The 26,759-nt window shown below is 37.3% G+C and overlaps 1 protein-coding gene and 1 long non-coding RNA gene across 2 annotated transcripts in view; one reads left to right on the top strand and one right to left on the bottom strand.

Annotated features, from left to right (window-relative positions):
* Positions 1-23,024, bottom strand: part of LOC147798961 (calcium uptake protein 3, mitochondrial-like) — a 31,445-nt gene extending 8,421 nt beyond the window's left edge. The window contains exon 1 of the mRNA XM_087137216.1: positions 22,531-23,024. Coding sequence (XP_086993342.1) covers positions 22,531-22,591 — 61 coding nt within the window. The 5' untranslated portion in view covers positions 22,592-23,024. The remainder of the gene's footprint in view (positions 1-22,530) is intronic.
* On the top strand, positions 688-26,508 carry LOC110977171 (uncharacterized). Its single transcript, XR_015425351.1, has 5 exons — positions 688-799; positions 24,248-24,364; positions 24,836-24,909; positions 25,353-25,442; positions 26,071-26,508. It is a non-coding gene; the product is annotated as an uncharacterized LOC110977171 (long non-coding RNA).
* Positions 26,509-26,759: the final 251 nt, after the last annotated feature.

Here is a 26,759-nt window from a genome sequence, read left to right as displayed (position 1 = left end):
CAGTATGACATCACCATCAACAAAACAATTATATTTGTCCACAAACATCCAAATCAATAGGTACTCTGGTTTTTATTTAGTCACACCGATTCAAAGCAGCGCCTTCAAAGTACGCTTAAGTAATGTAGGATAACACCCTTGAGATAACCACGCAAGTGCAAACACAATTAAGTGGGAAAAGCAATTACGTACCAGAAAAGCTAATACTGCATGATGACATCTTACCCAATATCTGTATGAGATGTGGGCAGATTCCCTACGAGATGTGAAATATCTCAGGACTTCTAAATATATTACAATCCCAACACCACAAGGAGACACAGGACCTCATCTTAGTTAATTTGCTTTTAAGGGCTTATGTGTACACTGACAAATTACAGAGACTATTTCAACACAGCATGTGACGTTTTATTTAGTACTAGGCGTCAACTGGACAAAAAGTGGGGGTGTTCAAAAGCATAAGTAATTGCTGACCTGACTAGACTTTTAGGGGTTCATAAATACAGAATTATGAGGCAATAAGAGTAACTAGTCCACAGAATTCTGTCTCCAGGAAGAAAATGACAGTGCACTCTCAGTAAACAAAGCTGGCTTTTACCAAACACTTCCTTTCATTAAGTGGTAATATGATCAACTTTTATTTGAAACAGGGATCTCTTGTGATTGCATGTAGTGCACTGTGTAGATCTTCAAACTGTGTGCATATATACACACCATGGGTCCTCTGAAGAATTTCTCTGAGTGTAATGCAGGGCAACACTTTGGCAAGGCTTTGAAAATTGGAAGCCTTTTTTACTAGGTGAGTCTTGTACTTTTGATTTGTAAATAATGATAATGTATGTGTATGTAAGCCCACTTTCAGTTTTAGCATCTCTCATCGCACCTCTTTCCTTTACATTCAGTTTTAGCATCCCTCATCGCACCTCTTTCCTTTACATTCAGTTTTAGCATCCCTCATCGCACCTCTTTCCTTTACATTCAGTTTTAGCATCCCTCATCGCACCTCTTTCCTTTACATTCAGTTTTAGCATCCCTCATCGCACTTCTTTCCTTTACATTCAGTTTTAGCATCCCTCATCGCACCTCTTTCCTTTACTTTCAGTTTTAGCATCCCTCATCGCACCTCTTTCCTTTACATTCAGTTTTAGCATCCCTCATCGCACCTCTTTCCTTCACATTCAGTTTTAGCATCCCTCATCGCACCTCTTTCCTTCACATTCAGTCATAACAAACAAAACTGGAAAATGGGCTGAGACATACATGTAAGCCCTGTAAATGTACATGTACTTGTTGCTAAAACTACATGGGTATGGCAGGGTACATATAATATTCGTCTTCAAGTGTAATAATAATCTTCAAGTGTACGCAGTGCACAAACGAGGGTCGCTAATATACCTTAACTTTCCCAAGTCCTCAAAATTACCGATTTGGGCGGGCTGGATGAGGGTCCTGGTTGGATGGGCCATGCAGCATGAAATAAATTAAACAACACAATGATAAAACAGACAAAAACAAACAGAGGCATGACACGATTTGTGAGGTCTGAATGGTACTTAGGGTACATTTCTGAGGTCTAGTAGGACCCCTCTGGACTGGTGTCCTTAATTTTCAACATGTGAGTAGAGTGAATGTAAGCTGGGCTAGGCTGTGCTCAGGCACAGTACAGCGTCAAATGACTTACTTATTTATCAAATGACTGACTTATTCTTCAAATGACTGACTTATTCTTCAAATGTTGAAGCCGCGCAGAGTACTGGTATATAAGCCACAGGGACATTTTTCATTGTGAGAATCAAAATATAAGCTGCCACCTACATTCGAACATTACGGTAATACCCAAGGTAGTTAACCCATCCAATTGGTCAAGAGTCCATCACATGGTCAGCTTAAAACACTATATAATAAACCAGCCGGCAATAAAAGTGGTCCCTCAACAAAATACATGTACTTCTATGCTACAATGCATTGGTGCTTTTGGGTGACATCACTAATATACTAATTTTAATCAAAGAAGCTAAATTCTTCCTCCAGAATTGGGTTGGTTTTGAAGCCTAGGGAATTTAAAGTAAGACTTAATTACTATATTTGAAACCGTTTCCAAATGAATTCTAATGTCAAACTGTCAACTAAAAGCAGTAACCTCAAAATTCTTGGTCAAGACTGACAAGTTGAAAAGAAGTACGAGTGCACACATGTGCATGTACCAACATATCAATGGCTGTTAAATGTCAGTACCTCCTGGTGGAAAAAAAGGACCTGAATAATCAAAGAAAGTCATGCTAACATTCATAACTGTCAGGTCAAATTTGACTGCATATACATGTACCTGTATGAGTTTTGTTTTTGTTTTCATTGAGAAATATAACTTTAGGCATTAACAAATTTCAAACTGTGTTTTCTTGTCCTTACTCAACATCCCTCTAGATAACCGATGACAATAATTGCCATTTTAGTGTGGTTAAAATAAGTGAAAATAATGAAATAATTTCATTGTGTAGGCTGATAGAGTTAACACAAGTCATTGAAAGTGGCCCATGAACATGGATAGGAAAAGAACAAACAAAAGTTAAGTCTGTTTGAATGCATAATCTCATGTGTACACCAGGTAAATGCCCAAGCTAGCCCTGTTGAAGAACATCCCATCAGTCTACCTCTTCCTTGTCAGTGAAGGTGCATTTCAAATTAGGCAAGAGAGGAGGCAAGATAAACTCATCAGCTCTGGTGCCCCCAAATAAATTTATTACTTGATACTGATTTTAAAAAGTCACTAAGTCTAAGAGACCTGTGTGGGGAGCTAACAAGGTTTTGCTACATTAATATTTCCTGTTTGAAACAGGAGTACAGCGTACAGGATATCATACCACGGTATACCACTTGATATTTGACCTACATTGCAAACTTGTTGAAAGATCAAAGAGTTGAACTCAAAAGGCATAGGCATTGTTCAATGTTACCAATTATTACCTCATTAATGGGGGGGGGGGGATAAATTGCTATATTCAATAGATGATCTTTTTTGTTCATCCAAAAATATTTGGTCAACAATATATTGTAAACAGGCAGTTTTTATGGTGCTATGTATATGATCATTCTGATGTACATGTATCATTTGTATGTGTGTATACATGTATGTATAATCCTCTTGATACTTGAAAGAAGTATTCAACTGTAAGGCTGTGCCAAATATCAGAATATCTGAATATTTTTTTTGAATGTTCGGATGCAGAATGCATGAAAAAAGAAGGGAGAAAATTTGGAAATCACATTGTAAAATCTGTTTGACAATAAACTACTACTTTTTATGTATACTGGACATGCATAAAACATGCAGTTTGCTATTGATACCCAGTGAGAAAGTGTCATACATGCGACTGTTCACTGTCAAATTTCAGTGATGTCACATTCAGTAGTCACAACTGACAGAGTTAACTGAAGGGGCTAGTGCAGTCTGCCTTGTCATTTTGGCACTGTACATTAAATACCATGATCATCATCATAGCAAACATGATATATTGAGTATTGAAATTAACACTTCCCTAATGAACCTTCCTTTCCAAAGTCTCCTCCATAGATAAATTATTTAATGGGTTTAGCCAGACTTATCAACTCTTGTATAGATTGGCTACCACAACACATGCTCAATCAAGCATTTGCCATTATCGTTCTGTGCAACAGCTGGCTCAGCACCAATAATTCATATCAAATTTAAAACTGCTTGATACATACATTGAGCGTTTACAAAAAAGTTCCAGGGACTACTTAAAGGGATTTTTTTTTTACAAAACATTATTTTGTGAAGATGAAAAATTCTTTTTGGCAATATAATGATGAAACCGTTACCAATTGCATGTGCTATCCTGAAATTTGGAATTATATCCAACCTGACTGTCACAAAACTAATTGACACTATTTGTGTTTTTCTGAAACCATCACTGAAAGCCTTTCTGGACTGCAGCACAAAGCATCTTGCATTAAAAATTTCTGTGACTCCAATGGGTCACAAATAATTTTGTTGTACAAAAAATTAAGTAATTCTTAAGTAAATACTAGAACATTGTTTGTAAATGCTCAATATTTGTGTCATGCATATTCAAATTCGATACAAATTACACAGGTAAGCCATGCAAACTGAATTTACTTTGCCATGAAGTTCACAAAGGGATGATTATTTGTGCCAAAAAGTAATTAAAAATGCTTTCATGGGTTCTCTAGTTTCAACTTTTTACAGATCAAGGACCAAGCTGGCATTATGATACATAAGCCCCTTCATAAAAAAAAAAACCTTTTGAGCTTAAGACTTTTAAGGACCCCTCCTTTTCAACTTCCAAAAGTAACATTCTGTAAGACTCACAATAGAGTCAAAAGTGAGTACTGAGTGAGTGTGCCAGTTTGGTATTTCAAAAAGGCAAGGTCATTCAAAAACAAAGCCCTAAAATGCCAGTTGGTGTAAGGCCATGTTGATAAGGCTGACCTTACATGTGCTTTTGCTGTTCCCAAATGATCTTTGACACACTTCATTTTTACCATGAACTGTTGGAACATCAAACTATGAAGTACATGTTTATTTCAAAACTAACAGGCTAACAGCAACCAAGAAAGACTTCTACTCAGTGGATGTGTAGACATTAAAGCTTTAACAGTCAGTGCCAGTCCAGGGTAATTTTCTCAGTAAATAATGATTGCTTTCAGTTAATGCTATTACACAGATTAAAGTTACAAATTCTCCAACTCCTCTAAATCTAAGAGGATACAATGCTGCTCTCGAAAAGGTAGATATGGATGAGTATGCACTGTAAGACAAAAGAAAAAAATGAAAAATAAGCCAAAAGGGATAAAAGAAATTGAACACTATTTTTACAAAAAAATACATTTTATTCCTTAGACTGCAACATATCGTTCATATACATGTATTGTGGTTATCCCAAGAGAACATTCTAACCATTTTGACTCACATTGTACAAGAAAGCACAACTCTAACATTTCTAACTAGATTATGAACTTAATTTAAACTACAGACTCTTACTTTGTGAATATTCATGTATACGTGTACATATCATTAAATCAAAAGTAACTATTTTCAACCCTAAGTCTGAATACCAGGAACCAAAATTAAACAATCACGGTGATGTCACACCAGAGGGACTCACAGCACCTGAGGCACACAATCTAGTTTGGCAGGATTTCATGGTTCAAGAAACTTGTCTGTATTCAAATCACTTTTTTATTATTATTCTGTGAATGAATTGCATGTAAAGGACTGATAATCATTATTTTATTTTACTTTATTTAATATTTCCAAATAGGTCACTTGGGAGACATTTTGTGTTAAATTTTTCAACATTCGGGAGACATCGGTCATTATTGAGACATTTCAACGTCTCCCTAATGCTCCAACTTCCAAAAGGAGGAGAATTTTTTGGTCCACATTTTGAGAGATGATAGATTAGGGTCTGAAAGGAAAACATGCAAAGTTTGGTTAAGATCGGATTAGGGAATATTGAATTATGCGACGGTAACATTTGAAAAATTTTGCACATTCCTATGGGAATGTCTCCCAAGTGACCCATTTTTGGTACTCTGAAAATGTCCAATTATGGGTTGGAATAAAGTAAAGTATCAGTGTACATCTACGTGTACCTTTTATCTAAAAGTACACATGTACATGTATTCTATTAGGATTAGAAATGTTGGTCATTGTGAGGTGAAACCAAAACCAGTACATAAAATGTTCTTGCTGAAGTGAATTAGTTTTAATCAAGCCTGAGTCACTACTCTATAAATTACAAGGGAGCTGGATCACAAACAAACCTGTTGTAACATGACTGCTTTTTGCACTCATTAAAGCCAGGTAAAATACCATTACTTGAACTTCATATGTACATATGGCACATAAAATTAACACACGTACGGTACATATGGTTGAAGATATTTTTCACTAATTGATTATTAGGTATGAGTTTCTTGCTCACAATCTCCTGTGCACTCCAAGTTTTTAAACCCTAGAGTCTTAGAGTCCGGTACCCTTGGTACCTGTATCTCTGAAGGAACAGTCCTCTCTGCGGGTACATGCAGGTGCTCTACTGCATGCATTTCACCTGGGCTTAGACAACATTTAATGTGGTCTGTGATTTCAATCAAATTATGGTACTTGATTTGTAATTCTCAATTTAAATTCAAATTTCGCGAAAGAAATTAAAAAAAAAAATTAACACAAATACAGATAATTAGCTTGTTTTGGCAAATAATTGCACCAATTTGTCTCTGATTTTCATAAAAATTTTAAACTCTGATTTTAGTTAAAAAAACAAAACAAAACAAAACTGATTTCAATTTTCAAAAATTGCAAGCACTGATGTCATCCCCACTATATATGCACCTGCCCATCAGTTTTGGCTGACCTGTCTCAGAAAAATGCATGCTACCCAAGAATGGAATGTTCAATTTTCAGAGATTTGCTGTCAAAATGACCGCAAAGAGTTCCTCTGAAAACTCCCAAAGGCTCAATTTCAGAAAATAATGCAATGCAATGACAACCCCCAAAAATGTTGAAGACAGATGGATTTTTCCCCTCCGCCTCTTTAAGGGTTAAACAGTTTAGGAGAGCAGCTGCACAGAATGTCTGGATGGTAAAATTTAGAAAGACAAAAGAAAGAATGAAAGAAAGAAACAAACAAACGTTTTTTTAATAATTTTAAAGAGTGACTGACTGGACTGTGTCCAATCACTAAATGATACAACAATAAAGCATTTCTGACCAAATATGTTTATTCCTTTTAACATATCCTTCAATAATTTTTTCCATGCATGGTCCATACACATCTGCTTTCTTTGGTGAAAAGTGATGCCAAATGTCAGATGTCCCACAGTTTCAAAACTTTCCTTGGAATTTTAATTTCCCACATAAAGTTTGGGAAACAGTAAGGAAAAGAAATATTGAAAATATAGTTGTTTGTGCATGGGGCAAGAGAGATTCATGAATGTTATTTACATGTATGTAACAGTACTTGTGTGAAAGAACTACAGCACACTTCTAGTGAGCATATTGATGTTTCAATGTGCTTTACTTACATCCAACCCTGAACCAAACTGTTTAAAACTGAACCCATACTAGACCTTGGAGTCTACTTGCAGCACCACAAAAATTGTTACATTCAATATGGATGTGGACAGTGAGATAGTTGGACAGGTGGAAGTTGATATTACATAGGCTCTTATTTGCTTAGCTACTCAACAAAAAGTAGCTTTTTGCTATACATTAAATACTTACTATATTAAATATATTCTCTCTACTCCTTGAATACAAACAAAACCATAATGCATGGCATGCATGTTGTCATACAATTTAGACAAGCTGTAAAAAATCCCTGGTAGTTCTTCCCCAAAAGTGAACAAGATGAACATGATCATGAAGAGTTATAATAACTACAGAATTATGCCTGTAGTCATGTCAGTATACCTTCCATTAAACACAGAAAAAAGGAACAGATTTCCCAAAATAATGACAGAGTTTTGGGTGAAGCCCTTTGGGACAAATAATCATAGAAGGAAAAGAGGATAAATAAGTGTAATCCTGTGCACTACAGGTTCTGTTAAGTATTTTAAGCAGCCTAGTCATCACATAAAAGAACGACCCTCCCAACCGGAAGTAACTCTCAGACAGTATTAACTATAAGCCCTCTGTGTGCAGACAACAAAGTAGCAATAAGGTATGACCACACAGGACTTCTCTTCGGCAAGTGCTTTCAGGCTCCACCCTATTTCTTCTCGTTCAGGGGTTATGGAGGAGTACATCTCCCACTCTGAATGTATCACAGCATCATCATTTAACATTAAGTCCCTTTTGCAAGTTCCAAAATGTCAACTATTTGGCATGGGACAGACTGCCACAATGTTGATTCATATTTTTTTTTTCAAATTGACCTTAAAAAAACAAAGGAACTACTGTTATGTTTTGTAAAATAAGTGATAAAGGTGCTCTATTTTCATGCATTGTTGTAAGATGTTCCTCCATGTGAGCCCTCATACTAGTGTTTTTTTGGCCATTTGTTTGCACTCATGGGCAAAATTGATTATGTTTTTCTGTTTAATTCAATCAGAATTCAGAAACCTAATACCTAAATCAAGGAGAGGCAAGAAACATGTATTCTATCTGCTGCCCTCTGTAGAGTTGTTTTGTGCAACAGTTTCACATCAGGAGACACGACTTTTCAAGTCACTGCATCATCCCAAATAAATAAATAAAAACTTCACATATCTGACCCATAAAACTGTGTTACCCTCCCATCATATACATGCATAATTTACATAAACTTGTCATGCTGGCAATAAACAACACCAGACCAGATCTTGCAGTGTATAGTTGAAGCGAACGTTGTTGATTTTTTGCATCCTTGATTTCCAGTTAAGTATTATGATTATGAGACACCTCCCTAAACTTAAGAAATGAACAGAGTACCAGTACAATATAGCACCAAATATGGAACTGTGTTTAGGTCTACAAAAAATCTAATAGAGAAAAACTTTCTGACATGATACACATGCAAAACAGCCCATGCGTTTCTATGCACCTTACCACAAGTTAAACTTACTCAACACCCATGGTGGTTCCTCAATATAAACTTCTTGTGATAGATTTATACCATCAAATAGTTAGTAATAAGAAGGGTTTTTTCAAATATATCAACACAAACAAATCAACACAAACCTTATCTAAGACAGCAACAACGGTAAAATGTAAGTAACAGACCAATTTATACGTAAGAGTAGGAGAGAAATATGTACAAAAGCTATGTTTTAACATAACTGGAGAAAGATTCATATTTTTTGGATAAATAAAATTCCCATTCTATGCTTTACATGTATAAAAGAACAAGAGCCAGTCATTCCCTGACCGTCCCATTGCTTCTGCATGCCCTGTACCCTCCATCAAGCTTCAGCCATTGCATTTTAGCTGCCACTCGAGTAATAACCATGCTAGAATGATAAAAATGCTTTAATTGAGAGCATCAGTGAAGCTTATCTCCACCATTCATCCCTCATCCTTCTCCAAGGACATAAAGTCAGAATGGAGTTGGATCTGTGGGGGAGGCAAAAAACCCAAACCCTCTACACAAAAGATCGAGTCAGATCAGTTAATGAAACATTTGGACAACAGGACAATGAGAGTGGCTTTATTGAGTAGAATGATACTGCTGCCATCATTCAAGAAAGTACAGCAGTTGGAGTGGTATGTGTATATTAAGGATTAGGAAAAGAAATGGCGAAAAAAAAAGACGGAAAGATTTTTGTTGGGGGGTAACATGTCCATCTCAGGATAGCTAAGGCTGTGTGATAGGAGGCGGTCTGAAAAGAAATGGGTTGACGGGTGATACCATGGTTACTAACAATACTGAGACAGTGGATGACAAAACAGAAGCACTGTGGTGGTAAAACGGATTAAAAGATGGGCTCACGGGATATCGGCATGTGTCAAAGCAACTCTTGTTGAGACTAGAAGGGAGCACACAAATAAAAGCCAGTCAAAATCTCCTTGTACTCCTGTTTTCAACCAGTTTCTGATTTAAATTTTATTGGTGCAATAAAAAACAGCTTATGCATATACATTCTGACTAATTTTTCCCACAATGAAATGGAATGTTTAAAAAACCCAAGTGCATGCCAACTTGTTCGATCCTGATTGTACACGGCTGCCTCATATCTAATAACAGAATGAAACGACTGTCAACATTTCACTTGGAACGCCAGAAATATCTCTTACAATACAGATCTAAAACGCCAGAAGGCTTGGTCAGTGAAAGTAAACTGTAAGCAACAACATGGCAGTATGTTTCTTCACCACCTCGTAAATTTGTTTCAGGACCTTCTGCTCCCTGCAAATGTGGCCCATTTCTATCTACATTTTCTGCTTTGAAATTTACGGAGTTTTATAAGGGCCCTTTGCCAAAGCATACACCAGGGCCAAGATACCAATGGTGCCATCAATATTCTTTTGCTTCTCCTAAATCATAATTCTCTCTAGGGCTGTCTCTTTGTTTGCATCTGCAACTGGTAGGCTCACAAATCACACCACAGACCCAGAGAAGAATAAGGTTTAACATTTAAATTTCCGGAGAGTTAAATCAGATGGAAATAGAAGTTGAAGGAGATAAATGATATTATAGATCAAGTTGATTCTGACACTCATGTCAATATACCATTTAAAAACACAACCTGTGGCACAAGCACATCGAAATCAGGAACAAGTCTTCAATTGATTTTTTGAGATATGTACATGGTCAGAAAAAGAATTTCATAAGCTTTCAAATGGTACATATCACAAGTGTGTTGATGGTAAACTTTCATACAAACACTTCCAAAATATACAGCAACTGCCACATGGATTTTTTCAACATTTTTACCCACATCCCCACTTTACTCGGCCATCATAAAATGGCCTCAGTGACTTATTCCTGATTATGATGTACCGGTCACAACTACTAAAAGAGTTTTTTTTCACAATAAAAGCATATTCTAAATTTACAATCTATATCAAAATCAATGAGTTTAGGCTGAAATTATTAAAGATGTAAAAACTAATTCTGTACCATTCAAACTCCTTAGTTGAAATACATGCACTTTCCAAAAATGTATGTTTAATGAGTGTTTCTTTTAATTAAAAATTGGTCTTGTCTAAAGGACAATTTATTGCCAGCTTTTGTAGAACAGACCTTCTGCATTAAGATTTCGTGACTTGAAAACATTTTGAAATCTACCGTTGTTACTGTAAATATTTTTTTTCTCTTTTACAATGTTAATAATATCAAACAATTCACAATCACACCATCTTTTCATGAGAGACCATAAGATATGCTTTTCAAAGCCAAATCCACTTCAAATGGGAATAAGTCTAGTGAGTTTAAGCTGATTTGATTGTCCTTGCATGTTTTTGCTGGGTGTTGATAATGATGATCTTGATCTTGCAGGAACACCTTTTTTGTTTAATTATCAAGATATTCGTTTTAGCAATCTGGAATATTTCATAGATTGAAGGGTTTCATGAGCAATTGAAATTTATGTCTACTGGAACTTGCATTGAGTTACTCTACAATGTTACCAAAAGGTTCATTAACTTGATCATATTTTAGATCTTTTTTAGAAAACTGTCCACAGCTGGGGATCTCAACAACATCTGACAACGGTCAATTAAAGAGGCAGTAAGTAAGAAACCTTCAAACACTTTACTGCTTACAAAGCAAATCAATTGTTTACACAACCCAAAAAGTAGTGAAGAATGCAGGCAAATCTTTCCAAGGTTTCGAGTGAATTTGCCACCCATCCTGACCCCAACTCAACCCAGTTTCTCTCAAGAAGTCCTGGTGGGCCATCCAGCACCTTGTTTCCGGCAGCCCCACAGTGGCTAAGATCTAAGGTTTTTCCCTAAAGATGATAAACATTCCTGCCTCACCCTCAAAAAGCATATGGACCGCAGTACAGCAGGGAACTACTTGCTAGCAGATAACCCTGTCATCACTCTACTGCACTTGGGTGTAAACACAAAAAAGAAGGCATGATCAAAAACAGACTAAATAGATTCTGTCCAATATTGGCTCCGGGTGAGAACAGGAACATCAATCAAAGACCACAGACACAGCTATAAAGTGCATTCGCCAGACACAAGCTGTGCAGATTCAGTCTTCATTTGTGAAAGGGGGAGATACCAGCTCTCAGCAACACAATATAAGAGTAACTTCTAATGATAAAATAGGTTTAACTTAGAGGTGGTCATCAATATAACCTGCCCCCGTGTGCCTTTCTCAACATGAAATATGTGACCGACTCTAGAAAAATGGGTACAAAGTAGCAAGATTCCGATTTCAGTTAAGAGTTTTTTTATATGGCTGGATTCTGTTCATCAAAAGCTACAATTTGATATATGAATGACCCCTATAGTGTGCTGCATTCCAGAGATAGAAAGACATTTGCATATCCGCCTTTTTGGCTTCAAGAAAAGCCATTTCTGAGAAAAAGCTCATAAAGTGTAGCACTTGGAAACACAACGCTATGTAGGATTTCTTACTGAATAATCAATGTTTCAGGTTTATTCATCAGTATCCATGTTTGTAGTCACAAATTCTAAAAATATTAATATTATAGAATATTATACAAATATTATATTAAAGGAAAAAAACACAAAATCACTTTTTTGGACACATTTTGATTTTGCCCTGTTCAAATAGAACAAGCCATTATGTGTTTTGGCATTGCACAACTTAATATACCCTTTCTTGCAGAGCGGGTCACATACATGTACATCCAAGCTCATTTGCTTTTTGTGACATACTGAAGAGAGGAAGTCAGATTTGCACTTGGGTATTATTTCAGCTTCCACTCTGTTCCAGATAATGAGACAAGTCTTTTGAACTAGCTGTAATAACCTTTTTTTGGAACAGTTTGCTTATATCATGTGACAAATTGATTCTTCCTTGGTCTACTTTATTAATGATCATTGCAAAGCAGTATTACAAATTACAGTACTTGATCATTAGTGTCAAAAATCTGTTAGCACTGCGTTCCTCGGACCTGGCCAATGGCTGGCACTGAGGACAGTTTGTATCAACACTGGTGGCAAGATTTAAGACCTTGGCTTGGTGGGCTCCTTGTATACCCTTCAATCCTGCACCCAAGACATCCTGGAGTAACCACTTCCCGCTTCAACCCCAACCCCTGTTTACTGTGTATCCGTAATAGACCTAGGAGTTGAGCACTATTTATTTGTTTGCCCTCAAAAAAGCAGATACAGTGATATGCACTATCCAATAATATCATATCCAGATATATTTGGATTCCAGGTCTGTGTGACCACAGGGCCAAACATACTGTTACTAATCTAATCCTGATGCCAGTCGCTAACATGTGATACTTTCAATGTTTTGCAATGGCCCAGTAAGTCATTTATGTACCTTGTACAATTTACATTGGGTTAAATTAGAGCGTGATGAAAACATCTTGGATCTACACTGAAGTGATGGTATTCAGCATGTTGTTCAAGTTCATCATGTGCCTGCTGATGTTTGCCTATGCATGAATTTAATACTGAATGCACAATTCTTTTCAGGCTTGATAGACGTGTATTATGTGTGTATCATCAGACCTCACTCAGCTCTCATCACTAGACAACTTCCATTGTTATACTGCAGACATAGATAGTGGATTTTTATTGGTCGCGAACTGATCACATGATAAGCCACAAATGTACATGTATCATTTACAATCGAGCCACCGGCAATGTTGGTGGGCTACAAAACATGATGGACAACGGTGATCTTTCCCACTGTCAATGTGGCAAGTCCACTGCATTGCAATCCTGTAACTTTGGGTGCAACTATGGATAGCCGCACTGGTACTACGCTTTGATCATTGTATTGTCTGTGTGGGGGCATTGTAGCATTGTGCGCGTTCGCAGGTGCTGGTATCTGACTATGACCTGCGTGCACCCAGCTATGCTCGCATAAACTCTAATTGCTGTTTCTGCTGCCACTCCAATGCTATAAAATGCCTATGTCATTGTCCCTTCAAGTTTGCTCTTCACTCTTGCAAATATTTTTCAATGGAATTTTCACTAAATAATTTTCACTAAAAAATAGTGCTTTATGAATCCCAATTTGTCTTATTCCAAAAAAAGAAAACAAAAATGAAACACAGCTCAAAAAAGGGCACCGTAATCAATAATTTGCCTTGTAATGTAATTTAATATCTAATTTGCTCTTCAAGAGTTTAAATTTATCTCAGTGTTTTTATTTAACTAGGAATTAAATAAGCGTCTCTTACGCATAAGACCATTCCAGTGTAATCTACATGTATGACCATGGTATAACAAAATTGTTTTTCACCTCAACAGCCATTTGCCCCCTCAGGTGTACAAAACACCATGGACCCGTCACAGCAGACAACAATTGTTAAATATTCCTGTACACAGCACATAACCAGTCAATCCTAAATCAATCTAGCATTTCACAAGGACTTCCCTGTTGATGACTACAAAAAATTTCCTCTCTCCCAGTACTTCATATCTACATTGACTGCCACTCTTTTACATGTACAATAGAAAAGTCTGTACAGGTCTAGCTGACACTGACCTAGTTCATGCAGTTAAACTGCCTGAGTCTGGTAGAAGTGGATGCCACCATTGCATCTTTCTCAACTGCTCATAAATTCTGGAACTCTAGAGGTGAAATGGCCTTGCAAAAGCTCTGCTGAATGACTCTACTGATTTGACAGTGCCAGACAGTATTTATGTCTGGCTGGTGTAGCGTGTATGTGCATATTTAGTGCTAGATTAAACATGAAAATGTTGTATGAAAGAGCATAATATACATATGTCACTCTTTCTCTTCCCTTGGATAATCCACTGGCCGATAATCCGAGGATCACAGATGAAAGTTTGATGGAGAGAAAGACTCTGTTGGTGACAGTGCTCGCCTTTTGTTGAGATCAATCCTTTTCAATGTGAGACGTAATGTACATGTGTGTTAATGCTTTCTGCTACTTCAACAGCAGCGGGCGAATAATCATGACAAATACTGCAAGAAGTTAGCGGTGTACTGAGATGTTATTGCCACAACACACCTTGACTTGTCTAGTTCAACTTGTCACCCAAAATTGCGTAAACTGCTTGTTGGCACACGACAGAGATTTCCCATAGAATCAGCTCAAATAGTTTTCTTAATAGATCGAGCAAAAGCCAACGCAACACAAATGGCTTTTTGGTTTTTCTGCAAAGCAAACCCTTGCATATAGGCTTGACATCTCTGATATTACTACCTTAGACTGTCTGTATATTTGCATGAAAAAACAAGAAAATTGCACACATTTTCCGTTTAGTTCAATTCAGTGTGATTCATTCTTTCCATCTTTCTCACTCGGACAGTGCACAGGTCATGGCTGAGATTTACAAATAATATGACTGGATGGGCTTAGGCTAATCCAGATACAAGTTTAGTTGATAAGCTCGACAAGGTAAAGCACTGGACCCCCGGAGAGAAAATAAAATGAACATTCCATTAAAAATGAAGTACTGTAAGAGGATCCAGGAACCTAGACAATAAAATACATTACATTTATTCTTGTCATCCCAGAGATCAGATGCCTGATTTTTCACATCGAATGGAATACTCAATTTGTACTTTATGTTATGGCCAGTTCATTGCAATGTTTTAGCTATAAAACATAGCAGCAAAAGTTGCTCAAGTTGAAAAGTGTTCAACTTCTGCAAATTTACAACATCAATATTTGACCTAATGTAAGTTTCACATTTGTGCTTGCTTTCATACCATGTTTGAACTAGTCTTTATACTCCTCTCAAAAAAAATCTAAATTTCAAGCTTACAATTACCAGGATACCAAAACTCAACTCTTCATTTACTATGGTAACTTGTGCTGTTTTGTATTTGTAAAGTATCTTTCAAGTTTCAACCCAGCTTGAGACCTGAGGACATGTAAAAGTAAACTTTAAGTTAAACTTTAAATTAAACTTTAACACTCAGCTTGTGTGCAACACCTGTCAAACGCAAGGCTGATATCAACAGTCAACCCCAGGGCCCAGAAGGAGGGGGAAGTTCACCATGCCATGAGGCTTCAAGTTGAATGAAATATTTAAAGTTAGGCTTCAGATTAAAATATTCATAATCAAAATGACACAAATATTCACAATTCTACATGCACAGTACCAGTGATCCACAGAAAAAAGAAGATTCTTGTGGCCCAGATACTTCCATGAGAAATCAATTCCTACGTTATGTGTGATAAACGAGCCATCAATTGACAGACAGCACACAATTAGATCAATCAAGCCATTTCCTGTGGCAACATCTATTATGGGCTCAATACTACCTAGGGAATACATCACAATCCCTATAAAGATGCTACACTGTTCATGTACATGTACTAGAGCTGTAGTTGAGTAGTAAACAAATCAGGAATAAGGCCTTTTCACACTGCAGCCTCTCAACCTGGGTTGAACTCAATCCTGGGTGAACCCATGACCCCCCTTGGTTGAAAATTAGATTTTTCAACCCTGTGTTCAGCCTGGCATTGTTTCACTCTTGTTTCATGTAAACCAAGCTTATTGGGGCAAGTTCAACCCCCGAAATGTGCACGAACAAGTTTCAACCCGGGTTAAAAAATCTTAATGCTGGTCCAGAGCAGGGCTGAATTCAACCTGGGTTGAAATCAATCTCAGAATTGATGCAGGGTTGGTGTTGGGTTAAAAAATTTTCAAGTGTGAATCGTCGCCACTTTTCAACCCTGCATCAACCCTGAGATTTGTTTAGTGTGAAAAGGCCTTTGCAGGCATTTCTGATACAGCCTCCATCAATTTGTTTGGAATGCCAGAGGCATATGAAATTATTGACAGAAATATTAGCATCAGTAGCTCAAACTTTCTGCCACAAGAGGTAAAATGACAACACTAGCACCATAAAAAATAGACTTTTGATCTGAAACTTAGAAGCCTGGCCATGTTCCTCGGTTCACTTTACCTACTATTACATTATATGTGTACCTCTGATGTAAGAATGCATTTTATAGTAATTCTTCTACTATACATGTATGTAAAAACAGCCTGTGTGAATGTTGAAAAGAAAAAAGACTTACTACCACCTCATTCAGATTAAACAGTGAAGTCTTGGCTACTCTTTCAATTGATAATTTGAGCACCTGCTGTTCAACAAGTGTGAAAATAATATGTGGCTCTTCAACAACATCTTGTATTCACTTTAGCCCGAAACTGAGAAATAATTTATCCTATTCACATGGCTGCCCATAACTTGATATATACAGGTTAAAAATGGGTTAGTCAAACACGCAAAGAATGTGTCCAGTGCACCAGCCATAAACCAATGTTTTTAGCCATAAGAAAAAACATTATTATTATTATTGAAATGTTAACGACTTGTCCTCTGTGAACATTAAATCAACAAAGGGATCACTCCCATGAGACACACATAAATGTCTGCCTATTTTATGCTTGTTAGGCCATCAGTTCATTTATTTTAGGGAGTACAGGACCCAAATCAAAAACTTTTAATAGACAGGATTTTGTTACTGCCACTTTTATCCATATATATATATAACATATCAATATATATATATATATTGTATTTGTAGTAAATAAAACACAAATATTTAAGTTTCACAGTAAATGCCCCTTTTGTTAATTTTTAAACCAGGAATCTGCCCAACAATTTAATCCCTGTCATTAACTTTGAATACAGTACATTGAAATCAAATTGTGGTATCCCTGGACATGGATCTAATGGATGGAACTGAAAGAACATGTATTTATAACCTGATAATTCTGACAGGTTTGTGATGGGTAATTGAAAAACTGTTTATCGTAAGAAGTTCCACCAGAACAAGACTTTATGCATCATTTGTATTTAATGAATCTTAGGTCTTGGACTGATCGAAAAACAGCACTTCCAGAGAATTTAGTTCTAACCTTGCAGCCTTACAGTGTTGTAGTCAGATACTTTTTCCGAGTACAGAGTTAGTACTGCCGAGTACTTAGATATCCAAGTACATGAAAGTCTGAGCACTTTGCCAGCGAGTACAAGTACTGGTTTTCAAGTATAAGTACTTGTATCTCCAAGTACGAGTACAAGTACTTCTAATTCGCTAAACAAAAAACCTGCACTTTGGCATTTACATGTACTTCCATTTTGTACAAATTCTTGTTACTCTTTGAAGCAAACTGTACTAATGTTGATACAGATGACGTGATTGTATGGTAGCTATGTACATGTATGTCAGCAGCTGTTTCAAATTCGTAGATTCTTCAAAATCTGATAGTCAACATTTGGTACGGTACAATGTACGTGCATACATGACATACAACTCACCATCAGTGACACATGTACTTTGTGTAATGCGTAGAAAACATGTATGGTGAAGTCTGCTTTCATGACTCTTATTCTGATCCTATGTTAATCTGTGTGTCATCGGAATTTTCAGCTATAGGCAGTGATGTAGTCGAGTACTTTTTGAGAACCAAGTTCTCTACCAAATATTTAACTAGTGAGGAGAGAACAAAGCCGAAGTACATCGGCAGTTGATGGTACATGTACATGCATAAAGGTAAGATTATAAAGCAACATAATGACTTCAGACCATCACTGTTTGATTAAAATTAACTTTTTAAAAATACTCGGAAAGTACTCGGCCGTGTACTTTCCGAGTACTTTTCTCCTTAAAACTTAAATTTTACACAACTGGGAGTGTCTGAAGTCTAACATTTACTTTGTAATCTTACCTTTGCACATATACCATCAAATGCCTGTGCACTCTGGCTTTATTCCCTCTTACCCAGTTCAGTATTTTGCGGAGAACGTTGGTACTCGGAAAGTACTCGACTACAACACTGGCTATAGGCACCAGCCTAGCAACACCCAAAGTAATAAAGAGACCACTTTTAGGAATACCCAAATTTTGGGTCCAAGACGCCTTTTGTGGTGCTTTGATCTGCAATGTGTGGTACATAATGCGATTCACTATGACCAGCCTCTTTTCAAGCGTACCAGCTGCTTCCCGTGATAGCAGTTCGTCTGATGATGGTTCAAAATCAAGAATAGGCTTTGAAATCAAGACCAGGAATAACCAATAACCCAGTGTTTCACGGTTGTGATTGGTTAATAAGCCCACAGATGTTGTGCCATTATACCTAAACGGTTCCTCATGCTAGTGTTAGGCTCTCCATTTCTTGGACTGTACTGCAGATCGGTCTGTGAGGGTTGATATTCTTGTATTGTTATATTTTAATGGCCGTGGTAAGTTAAAGGATTTTTTAATTGAGTAATGTTAATCAAGTATGAATACCTTGATGCTCATGTACAGTTTGGTTTGTAGTATTTTACAGCCTGAGTACAAGTACATTTCTTTAAGTATGAGTACTTGGAAATTCAAGTAAAGTGTAGTACAAGTATGCTGCAAATTGTGAAGAGCACTCGAGTACAAGTACCTGGTATGAGTGCTACAACCCTGCAAATTCAAGTACAGACTAGTACAAGTATGTTGCATATTATGAAGAGTATTCGAGTACAAGTACCTGGTATGAGTGCTACAACCCTGCAAATTCAAGTACAGAGTAGTACAAGTATGTTGTAAATTGTGACGAGTACTTGAGTACAAGTACACGGTGTGAGTGCTACAACCCTACAAATTCATGTACAGAGTAGTACAAGTATGTTGCAAATTGTGAAGAGTACTCGAGTACAAGTACCTGGTATGAGTGCTACAACCCTGCAAATTCAAGTACAGAGTAGTACAAGTATGTTGCAAATTGTGAAGAGTACTCGAGTACAAGTACCTGGTATGAGTGCTACAACCCTGCAAATTCAAGTACAGAGTAGTACAAGTATGTTGCAAATTGTGAAGAGTACTCGAGTACAAGTACCTGGTATGAGTGCTACAACCCTGCAAATTCAAGTACAGAGTAGTACAAGTACGCTGCAAATTGTGAAGAGTACTCGAGTACAAGTACCTGGTATGAGTGCTACAACCCTGCAAATTAGAGTACAGAGTAGTACAAGTATGCTGCAAATTGTGAAGAGTACTCAAGTGCAAGTACCTGGTATGAGTGCTACAACCCTGCAGCCTTGCCTTCCACCTGAACAATGAGAAACAAAAACATCTCTTAAAGTTTCCCTAGACAGAAATGAAACCACTGCAATCTTTGTAAAGTGCTTTCTTGGTACAAGTACCTACCTGGTCGGTGTTTTCTAGAGGATTACCACAATTTTTGGATGAAAAATTTAAAAATTGGTGAAATCTTTTACTTCTTTGCCTTTTTCTGTGTTTTTGTTTGCAGTTTCAGTTTTGGTTTTGCTTCTATTTTTTCTGTGGGGTGAACAACACCACCACAACCCCTTCCTTGGATGAAATCACCAGGTTTTGTACAGTTCAGGTTGCTTTTTTATCATTTCTCACATGTTTGACAACCTCGGAAGTGGAAAATGAGTAAATATCCTGAACCCTAATTGGCAAAGAGGAAATCAAACTTGGAAAAAATTTACACTCCAAATAAGAGCAAATTAATTTCATATCATTTCCCCAGGATGCTTATTTGAGTCACGCACAAAAAAGGCAGTAAGGAATAGAGTACTTCCTTCTACAACACAGTACATGTATACTTACAGAGTTCCCATAAGCAAGGATTGCTCTGAAGGACCCATATAACAGATACATCAGCGAATTGATGTACTCAGGTCATACTTGATCACTGATTTCAACTGTACGAGGATGGCTAAGCTCCAAATGTTCTAACTTCTGGATTCCTCTGTACAATCAAGATCCGGATGTTAACACTTTTTTGACCTCAAAGCTACTCCATCTCGGTGTTACATGTTCAACTTACCTTTTAACAATATTTTTCCTTGAACAGCATGTTCACTAAGTAAGATTTGAAGCTTTACATGGTGGAAGTTACATGAGCTATAGGTTTGCTTCAGAGGAAGTGTGGTTCTGAGAAGAACCAGTGAGTATCAAATCAACCTTTCCGCCAGGACCCGCTGGCCATCCACAGGAGAGTGTGCCGGAGTCGAGTAGACAGTTGGGTTATAAAGGAAGACAGTTCCTGATGGGGACTTTGAGTTCTGCGTTGTCCCATTTGAACATGTAAAGGCTGGTTGATACCACCGGTGAATGTGGAAGCAAATTTGATGTCATGAAAGATTTCCAGCAGTTGAAATGTGTTCAAATTTAGCAAATTTGTAGTGGGAATATTTGATCTGACATCACAAATTCACATTTGTGTTCATTTTCAGGCTAAGTATGACCTCGCCTTAATTCATTATGCCTGAGAATTGCCATCACTAATTGACGTAATCCCGCTTGCAGAAGATATTAATTTGAGTTTTAACATACCAGGGATGAGGTACAGATACACCTAAATACAACTTAAATTCTTTTCAACAATTACTCCTCTTCATCCTGAAATGTTCAATTGCATTTGTGACTGAGATCCAACAAAATGAGTCTCACTTACTCTGTTTTCGTTCGCACCACAAGCTGAGCTTTTTGTTTTGATGTATTATTCAGTTTGGCATCCTGATAAGAGAGCACATTATATGGGTAACATGTTTAGGGATCTTCCATGATCTAGTGTTAATGTTTTTATGGAAAGCCATTTGAATAAAATGTGATGTACATGTAAGCTTTGTCATTTTGGTCCATGTCAACTTCAAACTGATCAGGACACTGTCCTTTTCTCCAAACTGTTTAATACAGGATTCTAGATAATCTAGATTCATGTTAAAGACAACCTAGAATCATAAATGTAATATGTCTAAAAAACAAGAGTGTGACCTTTATAATTGCAAGTTTATATGCAATAACAATGTAAATGAGTTTTGCAGATCGCATCACATATGTGTATTATAGACTTTGTGCTCGTACACTGTAAGTCAACAAATTATTATAATTATTACACTGTGCAGCGTTATTTTTAATTTGAAAGTACTCGGAGCTCTGATGACTTGTGACTCATTTTTTTTGTTGCACTAATTAAATGTGTTAAGTTGATCAACATGCTACTGTAGGTGGAACTGTTCCTTTTTGTAACCAGGTGGTTAATTTCACTGGGGTTTCACTAACCCTAATAGTCTTGAGTCCTTAATCCAACAGGTGAAGATTGAGGGGTGTTAAGGTTAAGCATTAAAAACTGCCTTCCCTAAACTTTCCAAGAACTCTTGCAGAAATGTTCACAAAATAATGTCACATTAAGCTTCATAGGTCAAGGGAACTGCTACTTTATTGAAAGGGGTTTTGGCCTTTTGGAACAAAATATTTGGTTGAAAACATTTTGTATGCTGGAAATTTGGATTAGCTTATGGATGAAAATTCAGTGGGTATTGAAAACTGTGTATTCTTAAATACAGCAGTGCAATGACTAAGACAGGTAAATGGAATTGACGATGCCTTAAAGGACACTGTTAAATTCTGCTGCAAAGACACCTTGTCACTCGTGCTATTCCACAAACTTGGCCCTGGCATATATGAGTCATTCCATGACGTTGGATAGATACACAAAGTTGGACACATGTATGGATAAGACACAAGTGATCCCTGATCTGGTTTATAAATCTTCCCACTGTTCTAGAGTGTTTCAGAGCATTTGGAAGTTTTCAAGCCGACATGTTTCACGAAACACTGGTTGTAGATGCAACACGTACGGACACCAAAATATTGCCATCAGTTTAGTTGCTAATTTTATCTTCACAGTGCTCAGAACATTCTAGAACAGCTGGTTGAGTTATGTGCATTACCAACATTGCATGTAACACGTTTTTTACCATGTATCCAATTGTCACACAATTTGACCCACCTTCATGGAAAGACCCATACACAGCGGAATGTGGCTCTAACAAGCACTGCTGAACTGAACATTTGGGAATACTGAACATCTCCCCTTGGCTTCTGAATTTTTAGTGCACTTTTACTGAACATTACAAATTGTTTTGAATAAAAAGGAACCTATTCAGATAACTGATAATAACTCACCGTTGAGGAAAATCACACTGTCGATGGAACAACAGCCAACATGTAGTGTGGTCTGTATCATTCATGGGTAGCCTGAGTTACATGCCATGTGTGTCCGCTGGCAGCCATGTAGACTGCCTGCTGGGTATGTATATGCAACACTGGCGACTCTGATACACAAAGCTTACATGATAATTGCTACAAATCTGGTAAATTTGAGCTCAAAAACCACCAAAACAGGAAATAACTGTGCAGATGGACACTAACATTTGTTACTTGATGCCCAGAAATTTTTGATAAATGTCTTACTAATTTCAATTGTTTTCAAAATGCTTGCCTGACAATTTGTTGGTCTTCAGCAGTGCTGGTGTATTAGAATGGTTCCTGGTATGGCCCATTTATTAAAGTGTTATTTCACCAACAGAAACCAGTATAACCTACGTGTGACATGCAATTTTTAAGCGATTACTTGAGGAAAGCTTTATTTCATTTTGTGATTCAACTTCCGATGAGGACTACCTGAAAGGTGAAAAATGAACAGAGATACTTTAGACAATGCAGAGATTTCAATATTTTTTATTCTTACCTTTTTTTGCATGTAAATTTGGGCCTGAAATCCTCATACCAAACATTTTGTGGGGCAGGCTGGCAAATGTTTGTATGTGGGCCTGAGTTTGGAATGGGTACACGCACCCGTGACTGAAAATCGCTATATCAAACAACTGTATATTCTGTGTGGACCCCATTGTGTTTATGATAGCAGTGTTCCACTGTACCTCGAGTATTATACTACAGCAATGCAATATTTAAATGAAGTTTACTCAAACTCTCTTGTCTTCTGTCCACCTGCTGTGATCAATATCACTGACTGTGACTTTATAGAGTCGACAGAGGTGATCTAGTAAACATCACGCAACCCCTAATGCAACCACATGTGCGTGTGCCACAGGATCATGAAGCACAGCTAAAACTGGCTTATATGATAACTGTCCGATTACTCATTCAATATCTTATGAATAAGAAAGGCCCTATGACTCTTAGACAGAGGACAGCAGGTTATAGACAAAGATCACTCACAGTGATGAAGGATAACAAACCTGCAGGAATCTTTGATTAATTCTTGATTTTTTTTACAAGTTGCAGTTGGGTTTTAAGGGTAGACAGTGTGCTCATTTTTGGGGTTGTTTTGGTTTTATTAGATTTTTAAGAACTGATGATCTACTGTACAAGTACAGTGCTGCAAACAATATCAACAAAATACTTGACAGTTTTCCGAGAAAGATTTGTCAAGTTACCATTGCTTATCTTTTATGTGTAGCACATACATGTAAATGTACAAGTGCTAACAATATGCCTCGCACATAAATGTATAAGTGCTAACAATATGCCTCGCACATAAATGTACAAATGCTAACAATATGCTCGCACATAAATGTACAAATGCTAACAATATGCCTCGCACATAAATGTACAAATGCTAACAATATGCCTCGCACATAAATGTACAAATGCTAACAATATGCTTGCTAAGGGCTGCCAAGGAATCTAATATCCTGGGAAACATCTTTAACTCAGATGAAAATTAATGCTGAGGAGTGAATTCTTCGTAGGTACAATGTCAGCAAACAAGCATATACATGTACCACTCTAAATGCGAAGTTATGTTAAGAGCTACTCATAAAAAGGAACAGAAAAATCAGCTTTCATGAAAAGTTTGACCTAACACTTTTTTCTGTAGCAGGTAGTGATGTAACGAATCCATTTATGAGCCGTTTCCTGAATTATTCACCTGACAAGCACACTGGATCTTGTGTTGGCACAGGGGTGGCCTTTGATCCAACACATCTTGACTGAGGTAAGTACATAGCCTATCTCTGCAGTTAGAATACCAATACAGATTCACCACAGGCCCAGATATTGTTTCACTTGGGAATGTCAATTGGGTGTAGTTGTAATTTCCCCTCAAACAATCTTGCACACTTTAATTCAGCACCAAACTTTTCACTTTCCCATATAATAAGATAATACTGGACAGAAAAAAGTCCTGGCATGGCATGGCAATCTGATGGAGGTCTGACAAATTTATTGCAGTTGCTCTCTGCCTCTGAACCAGCATTCCAAATGTAATAAAACCAATTTCTGTAATGTAAGGGGATATCTAGCCAACATTTCAACACACCTGTTAGAAACAAGCTGCCTAAAGTGGACAGGGAGGGTTTGTCAGTTTAAAGCAGATGTCAAGACAATTTGATCAAGGCAATTTTGACAATAAAAGACTGGTATGTAGGTAGATCATTGAGTTCACACACATGTACTGTTTTGATAGGAGTGCATGGAGGATGGGTGCAGCTTGGACATACTGACTATCGACAACACTTAATACTTCCTATGCAATAAATGGTAAGTGCTTACAGCATCAGCTACATGTAAATGCCACATGTAAAATATCTTTAATGCAGAACTAGATATGGATTACCCATTTTCATTCAGTTCCGAAGTGGAGTATTGCAACTTGCAGAATATGCCCCTTGGTACACACAAAACTAGTTGGGAGAAACAGTACACTACAAAGCAATGAAACCATCTCAGCTTGTCTATTCTCTCACCATAGTAAAACTGGACATTTGGATATGTTCCAACAAGCAGTAAGTTGTTTTGGATCTGTGTGTGGCAATCTCCAATTGATGGGATTTTTTCTCAAGAGTAAGAAGTAAGAAGGCAGCAACTGATATCAACACTACTATTCTGATCAAAATGATTAAATCTGTGTGCATCATGCATGAGAATTCCTGGATGTGTCCTATGCTTTCTCACTGCTGTGTATTATTCATTGGTGAGTTCAGGAAGCAGAATACAACCTGATCCACTGTTGCGCATTATACTAACAGTGAAGGCAACTTCTGACTGCAAGGGCACTCACTATAGCTGACCAAGTAAGTACATGTACAATTATAGTTTCCTTTTCTAAGTAGATTGTTCAACCAATGAGCATGCTACATAGGCCTACTGACTAGTTATCTCAGGTCCACCCTTGCCTTAACAACTGGGTTGTTGTTTTTGTATAGGCTGCATGCGTCATGAATGAAAGAGGACACCCAGTCACCCCACAAAAAAAACACAGAAATAAAACAAATCCTGCAATCTTTGTGCAGGGTACGAACAGATTTGGGTAATTTTGATCAAAAGTCGGTCCAATAGTCATGGGCACTTTTTGACCTGGGGGATTATCAATAACCCCCCCTTAAGTCACTGACTATGTGCCATGCTAATACCATCCCCCATATGACAAGGAATCTCCGCCCATGCCAATAGTGCTGTCCATTTTTTAATAAGTTAGTAATAGTATCTGAATATTTGTTACTTAATGCCCAACATATTTTACACATGTTAGCTGGAGGTGATTTGCTGACCTGGTCAAGTTGTATATGCTGTATTATGCTTGTTGAAGTTGTGTACATTGATCAGTATTACAGGCTGTTGGTCACTGTTCATGGAAGCCTGCTCTATCAATACTGGTATAAATGTACATGTACATTTTTATTTATTTAATAATCATTTTAGACATGCTGAAGGAGCACCAAAAGTACTCATATCTTGGGACCATGCTCTTGACTGTCACACATCGTCTGATAAATTTAAATGTTCTGCCCTGCTTGCCAAAATTGTTGAGAAATCGTTCATACTGTAAGATTGCCACTTCCTATGATATACATGTATGGTGGCTGTGACTCAATCTTCAATGACTCTTCTTGGGTCAAGCTTCTTCTTTTGGTAACTATTAACATAAATGGCTCAGAGGAAAAAAATGGATTCTGTTTCTGTCAGTTTTCGTGCTCTTTAACTGCACAAAAAGGGGCAAATGGTTGTGTTTCTAACACTAAGCTGTAGAGACACGTGTGTCCCAATCTAAATCTGAAGTAAATAGGTTATAGTCCCTTTGTGTGTGTGTATTTAATAGAAAATTTGAGGTGGCAAAAAGTTATTTGTACATTTGGTTGATGATGGGAATGTTTGGTACATGTATACTGGAGACAGCACTGCATCATTGCACCCTGTCAACAGTGACAGGGTACATGTACAGTAGTTAAAAATTCAAAGACCACTGGCTGAGTTATTCCCCTTGCTTGTGGAAGTTGTGGTTGCATGAGAGAGATGCCAGCCACAAAGGGAAAAAAAATTCTATTTTGGGGAACATCCTGCTGGGGGAACACCAACGCTTTGCAGGGTAACCTCCTGCCTTTCTCATTTAA

This window comes from Acanthaster planci, linkage group LG05, assembly GCF_054643075.1.
Source record: "Acanthaster planci isolate LZ-2023a linkage group LG05, COTS_SCS, whole genome shotgun sequence".
NCBI lineage: Eukaryota > Metazoa > Echinodermata > Asteroidea > Valvatida > Acanthasteridae > Acanthaster > Acanthaster planci.
Note: the sequence above shows the minus strand (reverse complement) of the source record. Positions and strands in the feature narration are given on the sequence as shown.